Source organism: Triplophysa dalaica, chromosome 10 (assembly GCF_015846415.1).
Source record: "Triplophysa dalaica isolate WHDGS20190420 chromosome 10, ASM1584641v1, whole genome shotgun sequence".
NCBI classification, from domain to species: Eukaryota; Metazoa; Chordata; class Actinopteri; order Cypriniformes; family Nemacheilidae; genus Triplophysa; species Triplophysa dalaica.
In genome coordinates, this window is record NC_079551.1 from 5,224,420 (window position 1) to 5,242,676 (window position 18,257).

At 39.1% G+C, this 18,257-nt stretch overlaps 1 protein-coding gene across 1 annotated transcript; it reads left to right on the forward strand.

Moving 5' to 3' along the window:
• Positions 1-354: 354 nt before the first annotated feature.
• Positions 355-9,900, forward strand: enc3 (ectodermal-neural cortex 3). The gene is made up of 3 exons (XM_056758241.1): positions 355-559; positions 2,385-4,182; positions 8,414-9,900. Exon 2 carries the CDS (start codon positions 2,392-2,394, stop codon positions 4,159-4,161), a length of 1,770 nt encoding a protein of 589 aa, XP_056614219.1. The 5' UTR covers positions 355-559; positions 2,385-2,391; the 3' UTR covers positions 4,162-4,182; positions 8,414-9,900.
• The last annotated feature ends 8,357 nt before the right edge of the window (positions 9,901-18,257 follow it).

Sequence of the window (18,257 nt, forward strand, 5' to 3'; positions counted from 1 at the left end):
GTAAATATTAAAATATACAACAGCAGTTAACAATTCAAGGATACATTAACGAAGTACAAAAAATAGTATAATAATTAGGGTATATCGCAATTTACTACATAGTTAATACGAAAGCATGCTACAGAATTTTCCTACATTGCATGTCGCATTCTGTGGATATTGTTGATTATACAGTCAATTCTTACAAGAATTTCACTAATGCTGTCATTTTAAACATCTCTATCCCCGCACTGTGCATTCGTTGTGTTTGACAGTAAATGCACATTCACGTGCATCTTACTCATTCTCCTCAAACACCTCTGATGACTAATAAAACACTTCCCTCCTCCACTCGGACATTTAACACGCGGTAAGGGGCGGAGCCACCGCGATCCACGCGTACTCAATAGCAAAAGCGCTGTTTAAATGTTCGCCAGTGTGTAACAGGCAGCTCGAGGAGGAACGTAAGTCTCGTGACGAGAAATGTAACCACTGAAACCGTCGAACGAGAAGTTTTAAAGCGACGAATCTTTGAAGACGAATGCGTGCTGTGAAGATCCGAGTGCGGATAAGAAATACGGTGAGCTCGTACTTCTTACATCCTTTCTTTTTAAACGTGCTACACGTTATGTGTCTACGACTAATAACGTAACGTACTTTGTCTCAACGCAACACAACAGGTCACTTTACTTTGTGACTTCTTTATCTTTAGAATTTACTCTGTCTCACGTAAATTTATAAAACATATTATTTAAATAAGTTGTAAAAGTATACTTTATTATTAACGACAGCAGTATATTATAGTGGTTAGTATACTTTGATAATGTATAATACAGTATTCTGTCATATAAAGTATTGTGAATTATAAACTGTGTTACTAAGATACGGTTTACTGTATTATTTACTATAGTAAACTGTAGTATACTGCGGTATATAATAGTAGTTAGTATACTTTGATAATGTACACTACAGTATTCTGTCATATAGTATTGTGAATTATAAACTGTGTTACTAAGATACGGTTTACTGTATCATTACTATAGTAAACTGTAGTATACTGTGTTATATTATAGTAGTTAGTATACTTTGATAATGTACACTACAGTATTCTGTCATATAGTATTGTGAATTATAAACTGTGTTACTAAGATACGGTTTACTGTATCATTACTATAGTAAACTGTAGTATACTGTGTTATATTATAGTAGTTAGTATACTTTGATAATGTACACTACAGTATTCTGTCATATAGTATTGTGAATTATAAACTGTGTTACTAAGATACGGTTTACTGTATCATTACTATAGTAAACTGTAGTATACTGTGTTATATTATAGTAGTTAGTATACTTTGATAATGTACACTACAGTATTCTGTCATATAGTATTGTGAATTATAAACTGTGTTACTAAGATACGGTTTACTGTATCATTACTATAGTAAACTGTAGTATACTGTGTTATATTATAGTAGTTAGTATACTTTGATAATGTACACTACAGTATTCTGTCATATTAACTATTGTGAATTATAAACTGTGTTAGTATGATACGGATCAAAAATAGTTTAGTTAACACTTATCGCAGCATTTTTCGTGAGTACAACATTTTTTAAATATTGTACAATATATTCATATTCATTTCCTAAGTGTACTTTAGTATTCACGTGTATTATAGTACTCGGTATTTAAGTTATTGCACTTGCAGCTACTTCATTGTTTTAGGGGCAAACTATGGCAACCAATAGTGAATGTAAGAATCTTGGTTGATACATTTTTGATAAGATCATGTTTTGCTGTTTCTGATCTTTTCCAAATATTTCAATTATGTGCATACATAATACACGGTAAAACTTGTAGTTTACACAACATCAGGATAAAATTTGTGTTCCGTTATTTTGTTCCTGAAGCTTAACTGGTAGAGAAGTCAGGTCTTGGCTTTGATCCCCCCGGGAACATGCATACTGAAAAAAATGTAAAGATTGATAATAATAAGAGATTGAGATGAATTAAATTTAATACTAGGCGATTAGGTTTATCGGGTCATGCGTGCGGTTGAGTGAGATGTTTTATGGATAACTGAAATGATCACTAAAAGCCGAAACGTTATCAAAGATCAAAGAGATGGGAGATAAATCATTAACCCTTGTACTGAACGAAATGCACAGAAGGTGAAAACTCAAGATAAATGAAACACCAGAACATTTGATTGCTGATTAACAAACAATTATCGGTTTTGTGTGATTGCATGTTGATGCTCCTCCCGTCTAACAACAGTAACCTTCTTAAAAATATAAATTGGATATTGAAGGTTATTTTTGTGTGGTACTAGTGGTTTGAACCCACACAATAAGATCTATGAAGATAACTAATCTAAAAGAATAATTTGTTTATGTTATGTCCAGCTCAAAGATGTCTGTCAGTAATCACGAAAACCGAAAGTCAAGGTCAAGCGCCGGGTCCATGAACATCCATCTGTTCCACAAGACATCACATGCTGACAGCCTGCTCACCCAGCTCAACCTCCTCCGCCAGCGGCGTGTCTTCACGGACGTAGTCCTGCGAGCCGGACGGCGGGCGTTCCCGTGCCACCGGGCTGTGCTGGCGTCATGCAGCCGCTACTTTGAGGCCATGTTCAGTGGGGGTCTGAAGGAGAGCCGTGACGGCGAGGTCAACTTTCACAACTCTTTGCACCCAGAGGTGCTGGAGCTTCTGCTCGACTACGCCTACTCTGCGCGGGTCATCATCAATGAAGAAAACGCTGAGTCCTTGCTGGAGGCCAGCGATATGCTCCAGTTCCACGACATTAGAGACGCAACCGCCGAGTTTTTGGAGAAGAACCTGCATCCATCGAACTGCCTCGGGATGATGCTTCTGTCTGATGCCCATCAGTGCATGAGGCTGTATGAACTTTCTTGGCAGATGTGCTTGGCTAATTTTGCTAATCTGTCCCACACCGAGGACTTCTTAAACCTGCCAAAAGATAAAGTGCAAGAGCTCGTTTTTAGTGAAGAATTGGAGGTAGAAGATGAAAGTATTGTGTACGAGGCTGTTATTGAATGGGTTCGAGCAGACATCGGGAGGAGACTTCTTGACCTTCCTGACCTCCTTCGGTGCGTCCGCCTTGCGCTGCTGCCGGAGACCTACTTGCTGAAGAATGTCGCGTCCGAGGAGCTCGTCATGGGACACAAGGTGGGCCGCGAAATTGTGGAAGATGCTATCCGTTGCAAATTGAAGATCCTGCAGAACGACGGAGTTGTCACAGGCTTCTGCGCTCGACCCCGTAAGGTCAGCCAAGCCCTTCTGCTCCTAGGGGGCCAAACGTTCATGTGTGACAAAGTTTACATGATCGATCACAAAACGAAGGAGATCACACCCAAAACGGACCTCCCCAGCCCTCGCAAAGAATGTAGCGCGTGTGCTATCGGCTGCAAGGTGTACGTCACTGGCGGTCGAGGGTCTGAAAACGGGGCTTCAAAAGACGTTTGGGTCTACGACACCCTTCACGACGAATGGTCCAAGGCTGCACCAATGCACGTGGCTAGATTCGGACACGGTTCAGCGGAACTTGACCACATCTTGTATGTTGTTGGTGGACACACATCTCAAACGGGATCGTTTCCCGCATCCCCATCTGTGTCTCTCAAACAAGTGGAACAGTACAACCCACAATCCAACAAGTGGACGTTAGTAGCTCCTCTTCGAGAGGGCGTCAGCAACGCTGCTGTTGTCGGTGCTAAAAACAAACTGTTTGCTTTTGGTGGGACTAGTGTCAACCGGGACAGATATCCCAAGGTTCAGTGCTTTGACCCCTGTGAGAACAGGTGGACCGTACCCGCAACTTGTCCCCAGCTTTGGCGGTACACAGCAGCAGCAGTCGTCGGCAACCACGTCGTGGTCATCGGTGGAGACACGGAGTTCTCGGCGAGCTCAGCTTATCGCTTCAACAGCGAGACGTTCCAGTGGACCAAGTTCAGCGACGTCACTTCCAAAAGAATCAGCTGTCATGCGGTGGCATCTGGGAATCGGCTGTATGTGGTCGGGGGCTACTTTGGGGCGCAGAGGTGTAAAACCTTGGACTGCTATGACCCATCCACAGACTCGTGGGACAGTGTAACCAGTGTACCTTATTCACTTATCCCAACCGCATTCGTCAGCACCTGGAAGTATCTTCCATCTTGAAGAAAATTCAACTTATTTGAGGTAAGCATTGCCCCATACACCCTCACACCCTACGCTATTATTGATGCATCGCTAATCATATATAATCTTTATAGAAGAGCGAAATTAGACGGTCCCAGATCTCTCAGATGTGCAAACCAGTCATTTTATTCGTTGATGAATAATCTCTGCCCCTAATTAGTGCTGTTGGGTGTCAAATAAAAAAGAAGTGTTGCTTAATCGTTTTAAAAGGAATGTGGCGGCACAAATTACAGAGTAAAAGCTTCTCTCTAGGGCTCACAGACTTCCCAAATGCTTCCAGCAGGATCAGGTTCCTGCTTGCCGTTATACTGTCTTTTGTTGGGACCGAGATCATATTTTTACACACTGTCTTGCTACAAAGATGTATACAAATTTTCTGTCTTTTCTTAAAAGTAATGCCAGGGCCAGTGGATTGCTCTCACAAGCGTACACAGAGCTCCAACAATGGGATCACAGATGGATTCATGTTTAGGGAAGGTGTGTTTGTTTGGGGTTTATACCCAGTGTTTGGCAGGAAGACTTGAGGATGGACTCTACCCCTTATATCATTCAATGTGCACTACTTATTCTCAGACGGCCTAGCCAGAAGAAGTTTAAGCGTGCTATTGAAAGAAGAAGCATATCAAGGTGCATCGTAAAACAGTCGCTAGGTTGTCTTGCAAAACAGCTTGTCCTGTTTAGCACACTAACAGCTTGGCACTTAGAGCCCAGCGTAGACTTAATGGATAGAGGCCTAGGGGAACTGTTGTTTGCTCTTTCTCAATACTAAACAGATGGTCTGGGTGGAGACGAGCAAAGAGGAGCCTGCAAGACACTAGATCAGTATGCTTGCAGGGGACAGGTTTATTTCATCCTGTTGTCAGAGTGAAAATGGTGAAGTCTTGTGAATGGCACTAATTTGTCCTTGACTTTCTATGTACACAGGCTTGTTAGAAACAGTGCTGTGAGGCATGCAGAGTAGGGTGTTGCTACATTTTTCGCTTCTTAACTATAACAACAGACTTCAGAAGCTGTCAGCTTTTTGAAAGGGGGCGAGGAACGAAAATCTTTTTGATGTCCAAATCATATTTATACGTTGTCCATACGTTGCGCTCAAGGTGCAGACATGCTTCTTCTCAAATATTTTCTTACAGAGTCAGTTACGCCCATTTAAACACCGAGAGCTTTAGTCTTTCCTATTGTTGTTGCATGTCAGGGCGATGACTCATTGTTTGACTTTGGGTTAGCATAATTAACTCCTGAGACCGTGTTTGTAATACAATGGAAAGCAATTTAACCGATATGCAAAGTATTTTTCTAAATCCACATTGCATGATCTATACATAATGAAAGTACACTTTGGCACAACTTGCTCACTTGTGGGAATAATCGCTAGTTTTATTACACAGGGGGTTTAGTCTTATCTAGTTGGCAAGGCTACCAAACTGTAACATGAGCAGCAAAGAGGAAGTTATTAAGGTCCGATTACTCTTTGGTCTCGCTGAACAGACTGTATTTACTGGCACACGTCCAATGTGAGACTGTGTTTGTTATATGACACACCTGATCTAGGCCAAGGGTCAGTGGCTCTGCAGACGGCTTTATTATCCGTGAAGCTTGGAGAGGGCGGGCATCGGTGACCCTCACGGTCAATACTAATGTTTTATTAATGCCTGACATTTTAAAAGCCTCACAGACAGATCTTTTATTTTAACATCTGCGTCCAGCCTCCATGCGAGACACACGCGTGGAGTTTCTGCAGCCCTGAGGCACAGCTCTATTTGCATAATAGTTAATCGAACTGCATTCACTTCTTTGTCCCCGGAAGGGGAACCTGCACAATGAAATTGAATAACGTAAAGGCGTCATATTGGTTACCAGTCGTGAATAGATGAAACGGGCTGTCCACCCGCGCACCCACCGCGCCAGCTTATTGCTGTAATTAATCAGAATTGCGTAATATTCGTACATCAAAAGAGGTTATAAGGTTGAGACGGGTATACAGGCTGCCTTTGTGTTCTCATGCCGGGGGCACACAAGCTGAAAAACAGTATTCTTGTTCGTTCAAATAGAGCAGAGTTCTGTGGAACGTATTATGCAAAATAAAATAAAAATTGATGGTTTATGCCCCTTCCTGTCAACGAATGTTAGTTAAATCCCGCTCAAAGTAATAACTCTTGCTTATTAATAAACATGGCTAGAATATTGAGAGACTGCGCATAATACAGATCAGTCGGCGTTAACTAATAAATGAGGTGTTGATTTGGTATTGACTCGGTAAATAAGCCTTTCTCAAAAATCAATAGGATTAATTGCACGATTGCGGCAAATTGCAGCTGTCATTATTTAACCCCTGCGACCCTCATTACAGACACCGTAGCCGCCAGCAAAGACAAAGAGACTGTAAATCATGTGATAGTTTGTTGACAGAAGTTTGTTGACAGTAAAATTGTATTTTAACTTTTAACTAAACATTTCACTAAAAATGATATTTTTACTTTAAACTCTTTTTTATTATTATTTATTAAAATAATATATTACAAAAAAGTGTAAAAAAAATAAATGTACTTGCTGCATTCTTAAAATTGTTTTTATATTTAAGTGGAAAAACTCAAGTTATTGATTTATTTGAATTTGAAAAGGTTTCTCCGTGATATAATGATTTATGAGTTGAGCTGCTGGGTACGTTTTTGTGGAAAATATCAGTTAAACGTCATTTGACTGGAATGCACATAAAAAGACGTATGTAATGCAACCTATTTATGTGTGAAACAGGTGGTGATTCAGAGAAAACGATACAAATGCAGCTTTTGATTATTATTATTATTATTATTATTATAAAGCTAAACTGTATTACAAGTAGCGCAGTGCAAAGTTCTAGTAAAACTTTAATGATTCCAATGGTATAATGTTGCTGATTTAAAAAGGGATTTACACTTTCCGACTGCCCCAGGTGATAAAGATCTAATAAACACAAGCCGATTGAATCCCTGGCATGCGTCAGGGGCTTTGAGACTCGCTTTAATGGATTTTTTAAGGGATGAAAACCGGGGCAGAGGTCATCTGCCCTGCTTATGGTTAAGAATGGTGGAACCAGTGACCCTCGCTTAAGCGGAGCTCGAACACTCTGGAACTCAGTCATTTATGCAACAGTGAAGAGCTTATCGACCCTGCTGAGATCCATGTGGTATGTGTATGGCATCCCATCTCGCTTCTTAAATTAAAGAGTCTGCCATGCCACCCAGAAATAACGTAAAGCTAAAACCGTCTGAAGCTGCTGTACCTGTGAAACAGTGATAGCTGTCAGGTATTTTTAATTCTGCTGGGTTGTTGTGTTCCTCAGTGAGTAGACGCCATGTCGAGACAGTAAATGGTGTGTTCATGGCATTTGAACCTTAAACTGATGTTAATGTATCTGAATAGCTCTATGTGCAAAAGTTCATTGATTAAAGAAAGATAACTTTTAAACTTAACACTTTTAAAGGGATGGTTTACCCCAAAACTAAAATTCTGTCATCGTTTATTCACCCTCATGTCATTGAAAATCTGTATATGACTCGTTCTTCTGTTGAACGCAAAAGAAGATATTTTGAGAAATGGTTTTGTGTTTATACAATTGAAGTCAATGGGGTTCAGTGTTTACCAACATTCATTAAAATGTCTTCTTTTGTGTTCTGCTGAAGAAAGAAAGTCATACAGGTTTAAGTAAGCGAGTAAACAAAGAAAGAATTTTCATTTTTTATGGCGAACTGTCCCTTTAAATGGTTAAAATGTCCAAACGCTGATGTAAAGAAACCGCTTGTTTTATAGGCGGTAATAAAACATGTTGTGAAAGTGGTAATTGGGTACAACGGGCCAAACCGTGACTAACTTTGACAGAAAACCTTGATCCTAATGGATTTCATTGGCTTTCAGGACATGAAACGCATTTAATAGAAAAATATAAAGCGTGTAAAACATGCTGTGTGGAAATGAATCGCAGGCCCAATATTTGGACACAGGAATTCCAGTTCGAATTTTCAGATTTGCAGTTTGTGTTTAAAGTTTATATTGTAAAAGTTGAATACAATACACAATATTTGATGTACTCCATCTACTCTTTTCGAGAGATATTGTTGACATGCCACAGATATTATACCCAACTGACCGAAACATGTCGTCATGCGGTCAGTTTCACATAGGAATGTGAAGGTAATCCATGTGAATTTCTCAACTTGTGTAACTAATTCTCTCTCTCTTTTTCCGTCTTTAGATCTCCGCCGCTCTCTGGAATGCGCTCGAGTGCCCCCCAAGAGGCGCTGGAATGCCGGGGGAGGCGATTTTTCTCCCCATTCACATGGACCTCGCGCCGGAACCCAAGGGTCAGGGCGAGTAGAAGGATAACCATGGGAACCAGAGTCCATCTGAGCTCACTTCACCATGCAGTTCTGACCTATGCCCAGAAGCGTTTGACTGTAGCCGAAATGCAGAAACACTGTGAACGAATTCAAACTCAGACTTTACTCACTAACCAGAGTTATTTCTACCGTGAAGTTTCACTGTTTAACAATGCCACTGCTTTAGATTTCAAGCGATAACGTGCGCTCACTCACACGGATCCTATGACTGTGAATATTTACGTTTCCTATGGTCACTCACCTTTGCAAACTTAACATGAGGATCTTTGAGCGAGAAAATGTACTGTAAAGAATTGTTTTGTCAGGCCGTGCTGCCTTTGATGTAGAATAATCTCTCTGTCGTTGCCTTTATCATCGAATATGTCCTGTAGGAATTTTCACAACATTGATCTGCACTGTATTTTAACCATAGTACTAGATGAATAGCCTGACGAGGTGTCTCAAGAAAGTGTCCATATTTCACTCCAAACAAAAGAAGCAAAAAAGCATAAAGGAAATTAAGCCTGTACAAATTTCAAAAAAGTTAAAAATTGTCAATATTTTTTAATAATAAAAAGTTGAATTTCTACATAAAGGTTATTTTTTATTGTAATTTCATTAAATCTATGCTCATTTGAGAAAGAAATAGGAAACAATAAAAAATGGGGGGCAATGTACACTTTATACAGTCTTAAAAATGTGACAGTCTCAAAATATGATGCACAATTTATTCGCTTTGATGGTGTGAAATATTTTCTTGAGATTCACCGATTATTTAATAACACCTAGTTTACAATGTGAATGACATTCATTGACACGCTTTGATTCTAGGTTGGTTTCAACTATTATAGCTGTTTGGATTTCTTCCTAATGGTTTTGTGCCAAACCATCTCTGTTTACTAAGCTGTTCTCAAGTTTTCCTAAAACCTAACTTCCTAACTATTGCCGTACATGTAGCTTTGAACATTGTTTTATGTATATTTGTGAAGTCTTATTTTATTTTTATGTCGATTTTGCACATTGTGTTGAGACGCCGTCCTTCTCACTGTTGAACGGTCATTTATACCCATAAGGGTGTGTCTTTAAATGCTAAACTTTAGAATGTGTTGCTTTAGGGCAAAGTAAAGCAGCCCAGATGTTACCAGCTAAATTTCAAGACGTTCTGTATTTTATTTTACAAGGTCTTAATTTTGTTCATTTTGACTTCTTGATATCACTGTTTTTAGTTTTCCCTATATGTCTGTCTGTCCTGAACGCGGGTCTTGTTTCCTGTAACACCAAATATTACTGTTTTGCATCTTCCGGACAACAAACAGTGTGTGATGTTTTTTCATTGTTAAAATAAACTATTTGTACAAAATAAGCTTCGACTTGTGTATAATCATTGTTCGCAAACGTAGAACCGTGTACCATAACAGATGAGTCAACCTGTGTCAAGAAATGTCTACAAGCTTTCACAACTTGCTAGATAAATTCATCGGAATTCAGTCACACCCAGTCATTTCAGGTCTTGGAGTCAATCTCAACCACAGCGATTTCCAGCTGCTCCAGAAACCTGCAGCGAAACGTCAAACACATTTTACGACCCAACAGCGCCGTTGTCCAGATCTTGTTTGGGAAGGGTGTGGGATCTGCATGTCGTGGCACCGGCTCATTCCTGTCATACCAGAGCAGGTGCTATCACTGGAAATGCCAATTGATGGCAAACAGACAGGAAACTACAAACTAGAATTCAACACATTAGCAGTAGAGACCCACAGACACCATTATAGTTTCCATTAAAAACAATACAATTCCAATTATAACCATTAAAATTCTGTAATAGTTTCAATTGTTTGTTTGTTTTTTAGCAGTGATGTCATTTCCTATTTCTATAAAGTAATTCAGTCGCAGTCAAATCAAACACATGGCCGAGCTCCAAGAGACTCATTGATAAAGACACTGATAGAGAAAAATGATTGAAGTTCCAAAGCCGGAAGTTGCTTTCGTAAACGGTGGCCTGATGCCCGGCAGACGACTTTGAATAAAATATGCATGCGGAGGTCAAAAGGCACGCACCCGTGCACTAATAGACCCCATCAGACACGGCGGAGAAAGATGCCAGATGGGAAAAATCCTGAAAACAGCTGGGTGCTCTCCCATGGGGTGGAAAACTGGCCTTTCCAGACAGATGTCTTTGTGGAAAAAATTGAGAGAAATAATTTGAAACTACCCCAGCCTTTGCGAGTGTAATAAATACCGTGAAAATATAATGTTTAAAGATTAAAATATATTGTACATAATAACAGATTTGTGCAAAACATTTAGTTTGCCTTTAACAACTTGAGTCATCACACTCAATTTCTTCCAACCGAGCGTGTCGAAGCACCGCGGCCTTCAGGTGCAAGCGCAGATGGGGAATAGTCAAATGAGAGCGGCAAAACACAAAAAGGCACGCGGGCACATCTTCCTTTCAAAGTGTTTCTGGCAGGATTTGTGTGCGCGAGGAGGCTTTTTGTGCCTGGCTGCCGAGACTGCTCAAAAGCGCCTTTGTCATGCAAAATTAAAAAGCGAAAAACTCAAAAAGATTCCGCCGGCAACGCAATTAATGCACCGCGCATAAATAGACGGTTGAAACTTGGCAGAAGACAAAAGACTGACCAATGGGGTGGGGGTCCTGGTGGCCACAAAGTGTACAGAAAGGGTTCGGGTGGCGTAGTCGGCTTCTGTGTGTAGTTGGTTAATGCCTGTTGTTGTGACCCTCGAAAGGGCGCACCGGGGTGGAACGGACACAGGGGGGAAGAGGTTGGAAGGGGTCACTCTCCAACCCCCCTTCGCCCAAATACTGGCGTGTGTCTGCCGGGCGGATGCGTGCAGCTGGGGGTCTCCAGGAACACAAAGATCCCAAATTAGAGGAGAATGGGCTTCCAAACGCTACCCCCCGTTGAGATATTACCTCGAGGGTCGGTGCCAATGGCGTCCTTTCAACCGTCCACCACTTTGGAATCTAGTAAATGAACTAATGAAAATGTTATTGCGCCTCACAGAGACATCATTTGCAAAATACATCTTGTTTACGCTCGGAAAAGATGAAGCCTGAGGCGGTTAGGTTCATTACCCAACCATTGAAGCTACATCCCCACTTTTAAAAAAAATGCCATAAACATGTGAATCTGTTTTTGTTAATGTTGCTAGACAAGTCAAAGCAACGCAAAGGTTAAGTTTAGACACAAACAGATGAAACGGAGGCCGTCCACAACTACAAACTGATTTAAATTCAGATCTTTGTGAATTCCAAGAAGGAACTTTGAGTTGAGATGTAATCTGTTAAGAACATGAATGGCACTTGTGGTATCTTCAAGCGGCATGGTTAAACAGGAATGAGCCACTATAAAAAGGTTCTTCGCTCTCTAGTTTCCAAAGAATCTTGCAGTCAAAGGCTCTTTCCTTTGTACCTTTCTCTTCTCCAAAAACCTTTTGTGCAACAAAACGTCAGTTGTCTCAAAACCCAAAGCAAACTTTCTCAATCTTAGAATTAGATTTCAAACAAACACATTCAATTACGCAATTCTTAATTCAATGAATGAAAAATGACTTTGAGTTGATAGCTTTATTTCTTTGATTACATCAATTCTATGAAACGACGTACAACCGTTCGCCCCAGTTTAAGAACCACTGCTTTATGGAACAATACAGCCAAAGGACATTTTAGAAAATGTCTTTTTTAAGTATGAAATGTCATCTATGTACCACAAACCACAAAGTGTGTTAACGCCTAGTTTAACATGACTTACATAACTAAATTCCTTCGATTATCTTTTGTTTTGAGTAAGTATTGCAAAAATAATTGCGGTATAATGAGTAATAATTGATCATGTTCCATTGAAAGTACATTCACACCTAACGGGGAGTATTCTCATAATTCTAAATTAAAGTGTTAAGTGTTACTTATCAGAAAACGTTCTGGTAGTATTGTTTGAAGAGCATTTAATCATTTTTACGTTATTGCAAAACATTCAAAAAACATTATTCTGATGTACTTTATTGGTATGGGTCAGACATTCTCAAATAACGTATTTATAACTTAATGGGAATGTTATAAAACGTTTTTAAAACATCTTTTTGTCAGCTGGGTTCACATCTATTTTCTGGGTAGGCCTTTCTTGCTACAAAACAACAATTTAATTTATCTTAAAGTATCTTTAAGTAAACATAAAACTATTTTATTTAAATGTTAATGAATGATCAGTTTACATTTGAATATAAGGCAGGAAAAGCGCACATAAACTAACACGCTTTGACATGTGAGAAAACATCAATCTCTCAGCGAAACACATCGTTCGGCATTAAACACAAAAGAGATGTGGCCTCCTCCATCCGCCCTGCTGTAAACCTTTGTTGAGATGCCATGAAATAAGGAAGTCATTTGTGAAAATAATTGTGCAGAAATCTGAGCCTCTAAACCCGAGCCGTGAGCGTTCCGACAGTAACAGACAGAATAGATGAACGGCGTTCAGAGGGAAAACAGTAATCACTGTTTACACAATGAAGTAATTACTCTGAACGCTTGGGTTGGGGGGGCTTTACAGACAGGTCTACTGTTAGGCTTATATTAACAGTGCATGTATTATGTGAGGAGGACGCTTTGATGTTCAGCTCTGTGTGGCTGATGGCCTCAGGTTGAGGCGTAGCATCGAATTCAATAACGTTTCTTAAATCTGAAGGTGAACAAAGGGATCCTTTCACCAGTATGATTTTCTTGTAGCTTGGCCGGAAGAGTTATGGTGAAAAAGAATCTTTTGCTTTTTGTTGTCTTCATCAATCTATGTTTGTAGTACACTACAATTTTGCATTCATAATAAAAATGGATATTAATAAGAGCTTGGAGCCATAAGTTAGTAGGTTGCACGTGGGATAACTAGAGAGATGCACAGAAAACACACAATCTTGATGATTTTAAGTTTGTTTTATCCAACTTTATTCTGAAGAATTACGTCATCAAAAGAATGTTGCAAAATCTATTGTGTTCCCATGTGGGAGGTGAATTCTTTACCCTTTTGCTCAATTCCTGATAAAGACAGCGGCCTGTCCCCTAGAGACACGCCATCCACATTCATTCCAGGGATTCTTTGCATGTTTAGATGCATGGCGCATCAAATATTTCATCATCACCATAATGCCTTGTTTGTTTGTAAAGAAAAGAATTCAAGTTATTTCTAGCGAAGAGATAAGATTTGAGATAGTTGAGGGACTTGCACATATGCACAGAGACGCATCCGATTCTGAGAAGCATAATTGGAACTTTTCATTGGAAAGCGGGTTTGGCAGATGGCGTGTTTGCCCATCCTGATACTGGCCCGCTTGATAATTACCGGCCACTCAACTCAAAAGGCACTCAGAAAGTGACATCACGATGAATAATACAACAAAAGGAAGTGAAGCGTCCGTCTGCACACGTCTCCGGGGTGTTGGGGTGTCAGCCTCGATCACTCGCAGGGTTAATGATGCAGCTGCGAGCGGGGATGTACCGTCTTTTTTGCACCATCTGATGCGCACCTCACATCACATCGTGTTTCTGCAAGATGGTCCATCTTTGTGCAAATCGTTATTTAATAATTTAAATGTTTGTAGATTCAAAGCAAAAATGACTACGAGTCAGAAATCGATTTTATGAACCGAGTCAATTTCGATTATTTTGACAATTAGTGCAACGTGGCTTTACGAACAAATTTGACTTGGCTAGTTTTGTATGAATGAGAGCCATTGTGTAGTGAACAATATATTTCGTTTTACAGCCTTCAATTTGCACACCGTCTGCACAAAAATAGTATCAGATTTTGAATACAAGATTATAGTATTTCAAAGGCAATTTTCTAAATATTTTGATATTTTTGCACTCTCAGTTTTCAGAGTTTTAAACGGTTGTATCTCAGCCAGATATTGTCCTATTCTAACTCATACATCAATAGAATGCTTATTTATTCAGCTTTCAGATTATGTACACATCTCAATTTCGAAAAATTGACCCATAAGACTGGTTTTGTTGTCCAGGGTCACATATGTCAACGATATCTCTTCCTCTCTGTCGTTATGCTGGCTGCCTACAAACAAGTACAGCTAGGGTGGATTACGTTAGCCAACAACACAGTTGACTTACACTTGCAATGACGACAAAGCATGTGAAAGCCGGCAGACTCCAAAGTTGAATATCCATTACAAAATTCATGTAAATTTTTACCACTCAGGGTTTTGAAGAGTCTCAGGAGTTTGACGATGGAGAGTTGGGAAGGTAGTTGTTTAGGATCCTGCAGGTCAGGACATTTATCAGTTTCTTTATTGATCTTCTCAGGATCTGTTTTGTTTAATCTATCAAGTTTGGCTATGCACAGGTCTATGTCTTTTGAATGAAAGTGCGGAGTGAACTCTGTTGCCTTGAAACTCATGCTGGCGCAATTCATTTCATTTCAGTATGGCGGTGTTAACAGAATAGGTCATGTGACTGCCGGAGTGCTATACGTGACCCTGGACAACAAAACCAGTCTTAAAGGTCAATCATCTGAAAGCTGAATAAATAAGCTTTCCCTTTATGAATGGTTTATTAGGACGATATTTGGTTTGTTATGCATCCATTTGAAAAACTGGAATCCGAGGGTGCAAAAAAAAATCACAATATTGAGAAAATCACCTTTAAAGTTGTCCAAATGAACTCCTTTGCATAGCATATTACTCACACAAATAAAGTTTTTAAATATTTACGCTAGGACACTTATTAAATATCTTCATGGAACATTATCTTTACACAATATCCTAATGATTTTTGGCACAAAAGAAAAATATATCATTTTGACCCATACAATGTATTTGTGGCTATATCTAAAAATGTTCCCGCGCTACTTAAGACTGGTTTTTTGGTCCAGGGTCACATATGTAGTGTTAACACGATATCAATCGTCAAGTTTATTAATATCTCCGCTATTTTCAATAATGACATTTGAAGATCATACAGCCTGGCAGGAATCGTACCTCTATAAAACTTCTTTCATGGAATATTTGGCACAAAATCAAGCGTGTATCAGCGTTTTTAATCAAAGACATGGCCTAGCAAACACACGCCCCAAAAAAGACTTTCCACCCTATAACTAAAATACACAAAGATTTGACTGTGACAGCACTTTCTGAGCAGGCCACTTTGTCGGATAACACCTCTAAACACGTACGAATAAACAGTGCATGTTGTTGCGCGCTATCACCCATCTGCAACCTTATCTGCCTAGACATATTTTGCTATTTTTGCAGATAAACAGAACAATATCTTCATTCATGAGAACTGTTTTTTTATTAGTTGTATACAAGACCTGGTCTTCAAATTCTGCCAAGCATTACGGAAAGGCCATAAAGACAAAAGCTGTTTCCATGCACACAGTGCACAAAAAAAACAATACTTTTATGGGGTCAGCGAGACCTGCATGTGTTTCAAGAGAAATGACAAGTCGTCTAGACGTTGCAAAGCTGCTACGCAACAGAGTTTAGACTAACATGCTGAAAAAGGTTATAATGGGAATTGTGTTGGTTTTAATGGAAACTGTTATGGTATCTGTGGATCTCCACTGCTGATGTGTTGGTGATACTGATGAGATGTTATCTGGCTGAGGTGAACAAATAAAACACCATTAAATCCTATTAAAACAAGGCCTGGAGCGCACTACATAAAATAATATCGAAATGCTTGCACTTGTCGAAACCATTAAAATTGGTATTAAATCTATATTAAGGACATTTGATCCATTTTGCAATAACAAACAGCTACATTATCATGTTTATATATGGGTCAATGAGGTGTTTTGTGTCCAAATTCATTATTTTCCTAAAAAGAATTTGAATAAATACATGTCATATATCAAATGGATCTACAATATGTCCTTTATAAGAAACCCTTTTCATTTTATTGAAATTCAATAGATTTTTTGAGTTTTGGTGTTTGAAAGACCAAAAATGTCAGGTGGTGCGACCGTCCGAACATACAAACAGAGAACAAAACAGAGAAATAAATGTTAATTTTCTCAATAAAATTCTTAATAAAATATTTTGGAATGATTTTATGTTAAATTTCTTATATATGAGGGGAAAATACTCAGTGCTAAATACATTAAATGTATATTATTTTAAATTAATATATGGTCGCACCACCTGACATTTTCTTATTTGTCATTGACCCATATATATTGCTTTTAAATATTTTATTACCTCATTTGGGAACACTTCAAACCTGTAATGACATTAAGAGGCTGCGGAGTAATACATAAAACAAAAGAAGTCCCGGTCAAAATGACTCCCGGACTGTTTTCAATTTTGTACGTTTACGTCAAAAACGCATCAATGCAACGACTGACCAATCAAAATCAAGTATTTCAGTGCTACGTGAAATATAGGGAAATAAATCCCACATGAATTTTGAAGAAAATACAGCATATGATTTAGGTTAACAAACAGTCAATTCGGACAGTGTCTGTATCTCACAATTCATCTGTACCGTTCATACCAGACTCGAGACTCCAAGGAAAACAGTTTGAATCTGAATAAAAGTCTAACAGGATCCATACATCATTCTCTTATTTCTTGTTTTTCTTCCGTACTATCAATTATTTTCTCATCAGAATTCGTCTCAGAGAAGCGCGACTGAATTCCAACCATTTTGCAGCCAGAAAGACAAACGAACGGCGCGACGGGACCCGGGTTTGTTTTCGTTTGTGGCCGGAGAACTCCGCTTAAAATAACTACAATTAAAAAGTGACATGACTTCAGACGCTTGTCTGGGATGGAAGGAAAACTAAAATGAGAAAAGCACTGGACACGGATGGAAAGAGAAGAATTGCAGAGACAAAAACAGGAGACATCATCTGTAAAGAGTTGGATAGTGACCGACCTCTCTGCTGTCAGATCCGGGCTGGATAAAACGAAAACCACAACACCTGGGAATAGTCGTGTTTAGACCCAACACTGCAATTAAAACGGCCATGTAGACGGCCACCAGGTTCTGTTGAGTCGGGCTGCGTCGCGTCTCCGGGCCAGAACAAACGCGCGCGGTCGCTGTGAGCAACGAGTATAAGATGTTTTCAAGTACTTTTCCTATTCATCTTAATTTCTTAACTATTTAAGTGGTTTTCTTCGTGGTTACACCATTTACAAGCTGGAGAAAATGAGCAAAATTGGTTGCTAGGTTCCTACTGGCACTACAGCAATATCACGCGAGCAATGACGGATGACTAGCAAAACATGTTTTGCTAACATTCTCGTAATGTAAAACGTTATGTTTTAGTGTTTTTAACGTTCCACTTGCGTTTTAAGAAAAACCCACATTTTTATAGGGTTCTCAAAAAATGTAGCATTTACATATAATTGCTAATAAATGCTGTTTTAATGTTACATAACATTAGGTGATTTGCCGTTATTCAACAATAACACGCTGATAATAGACGGTTTCATCGGATACACGCGCTTGACCCGAAGTTAACTTCCGGTCTGGGTTTTGTTATAATATAAGAACTTATTATACATTTCATTTATAATAGTATTAAAAAGTATGAATATTTTATTGTATATTCATTTTGTTAAATTAAATGCACTTAGAGTAATTGATACTCTTGGAATACGCTGGCGGAAGTTAGGTTTGGGCCACATATTGTTCATGTTGTTGCCTTCTATATACACATAACTTCGAATGCATGTAACGGACAAATCATA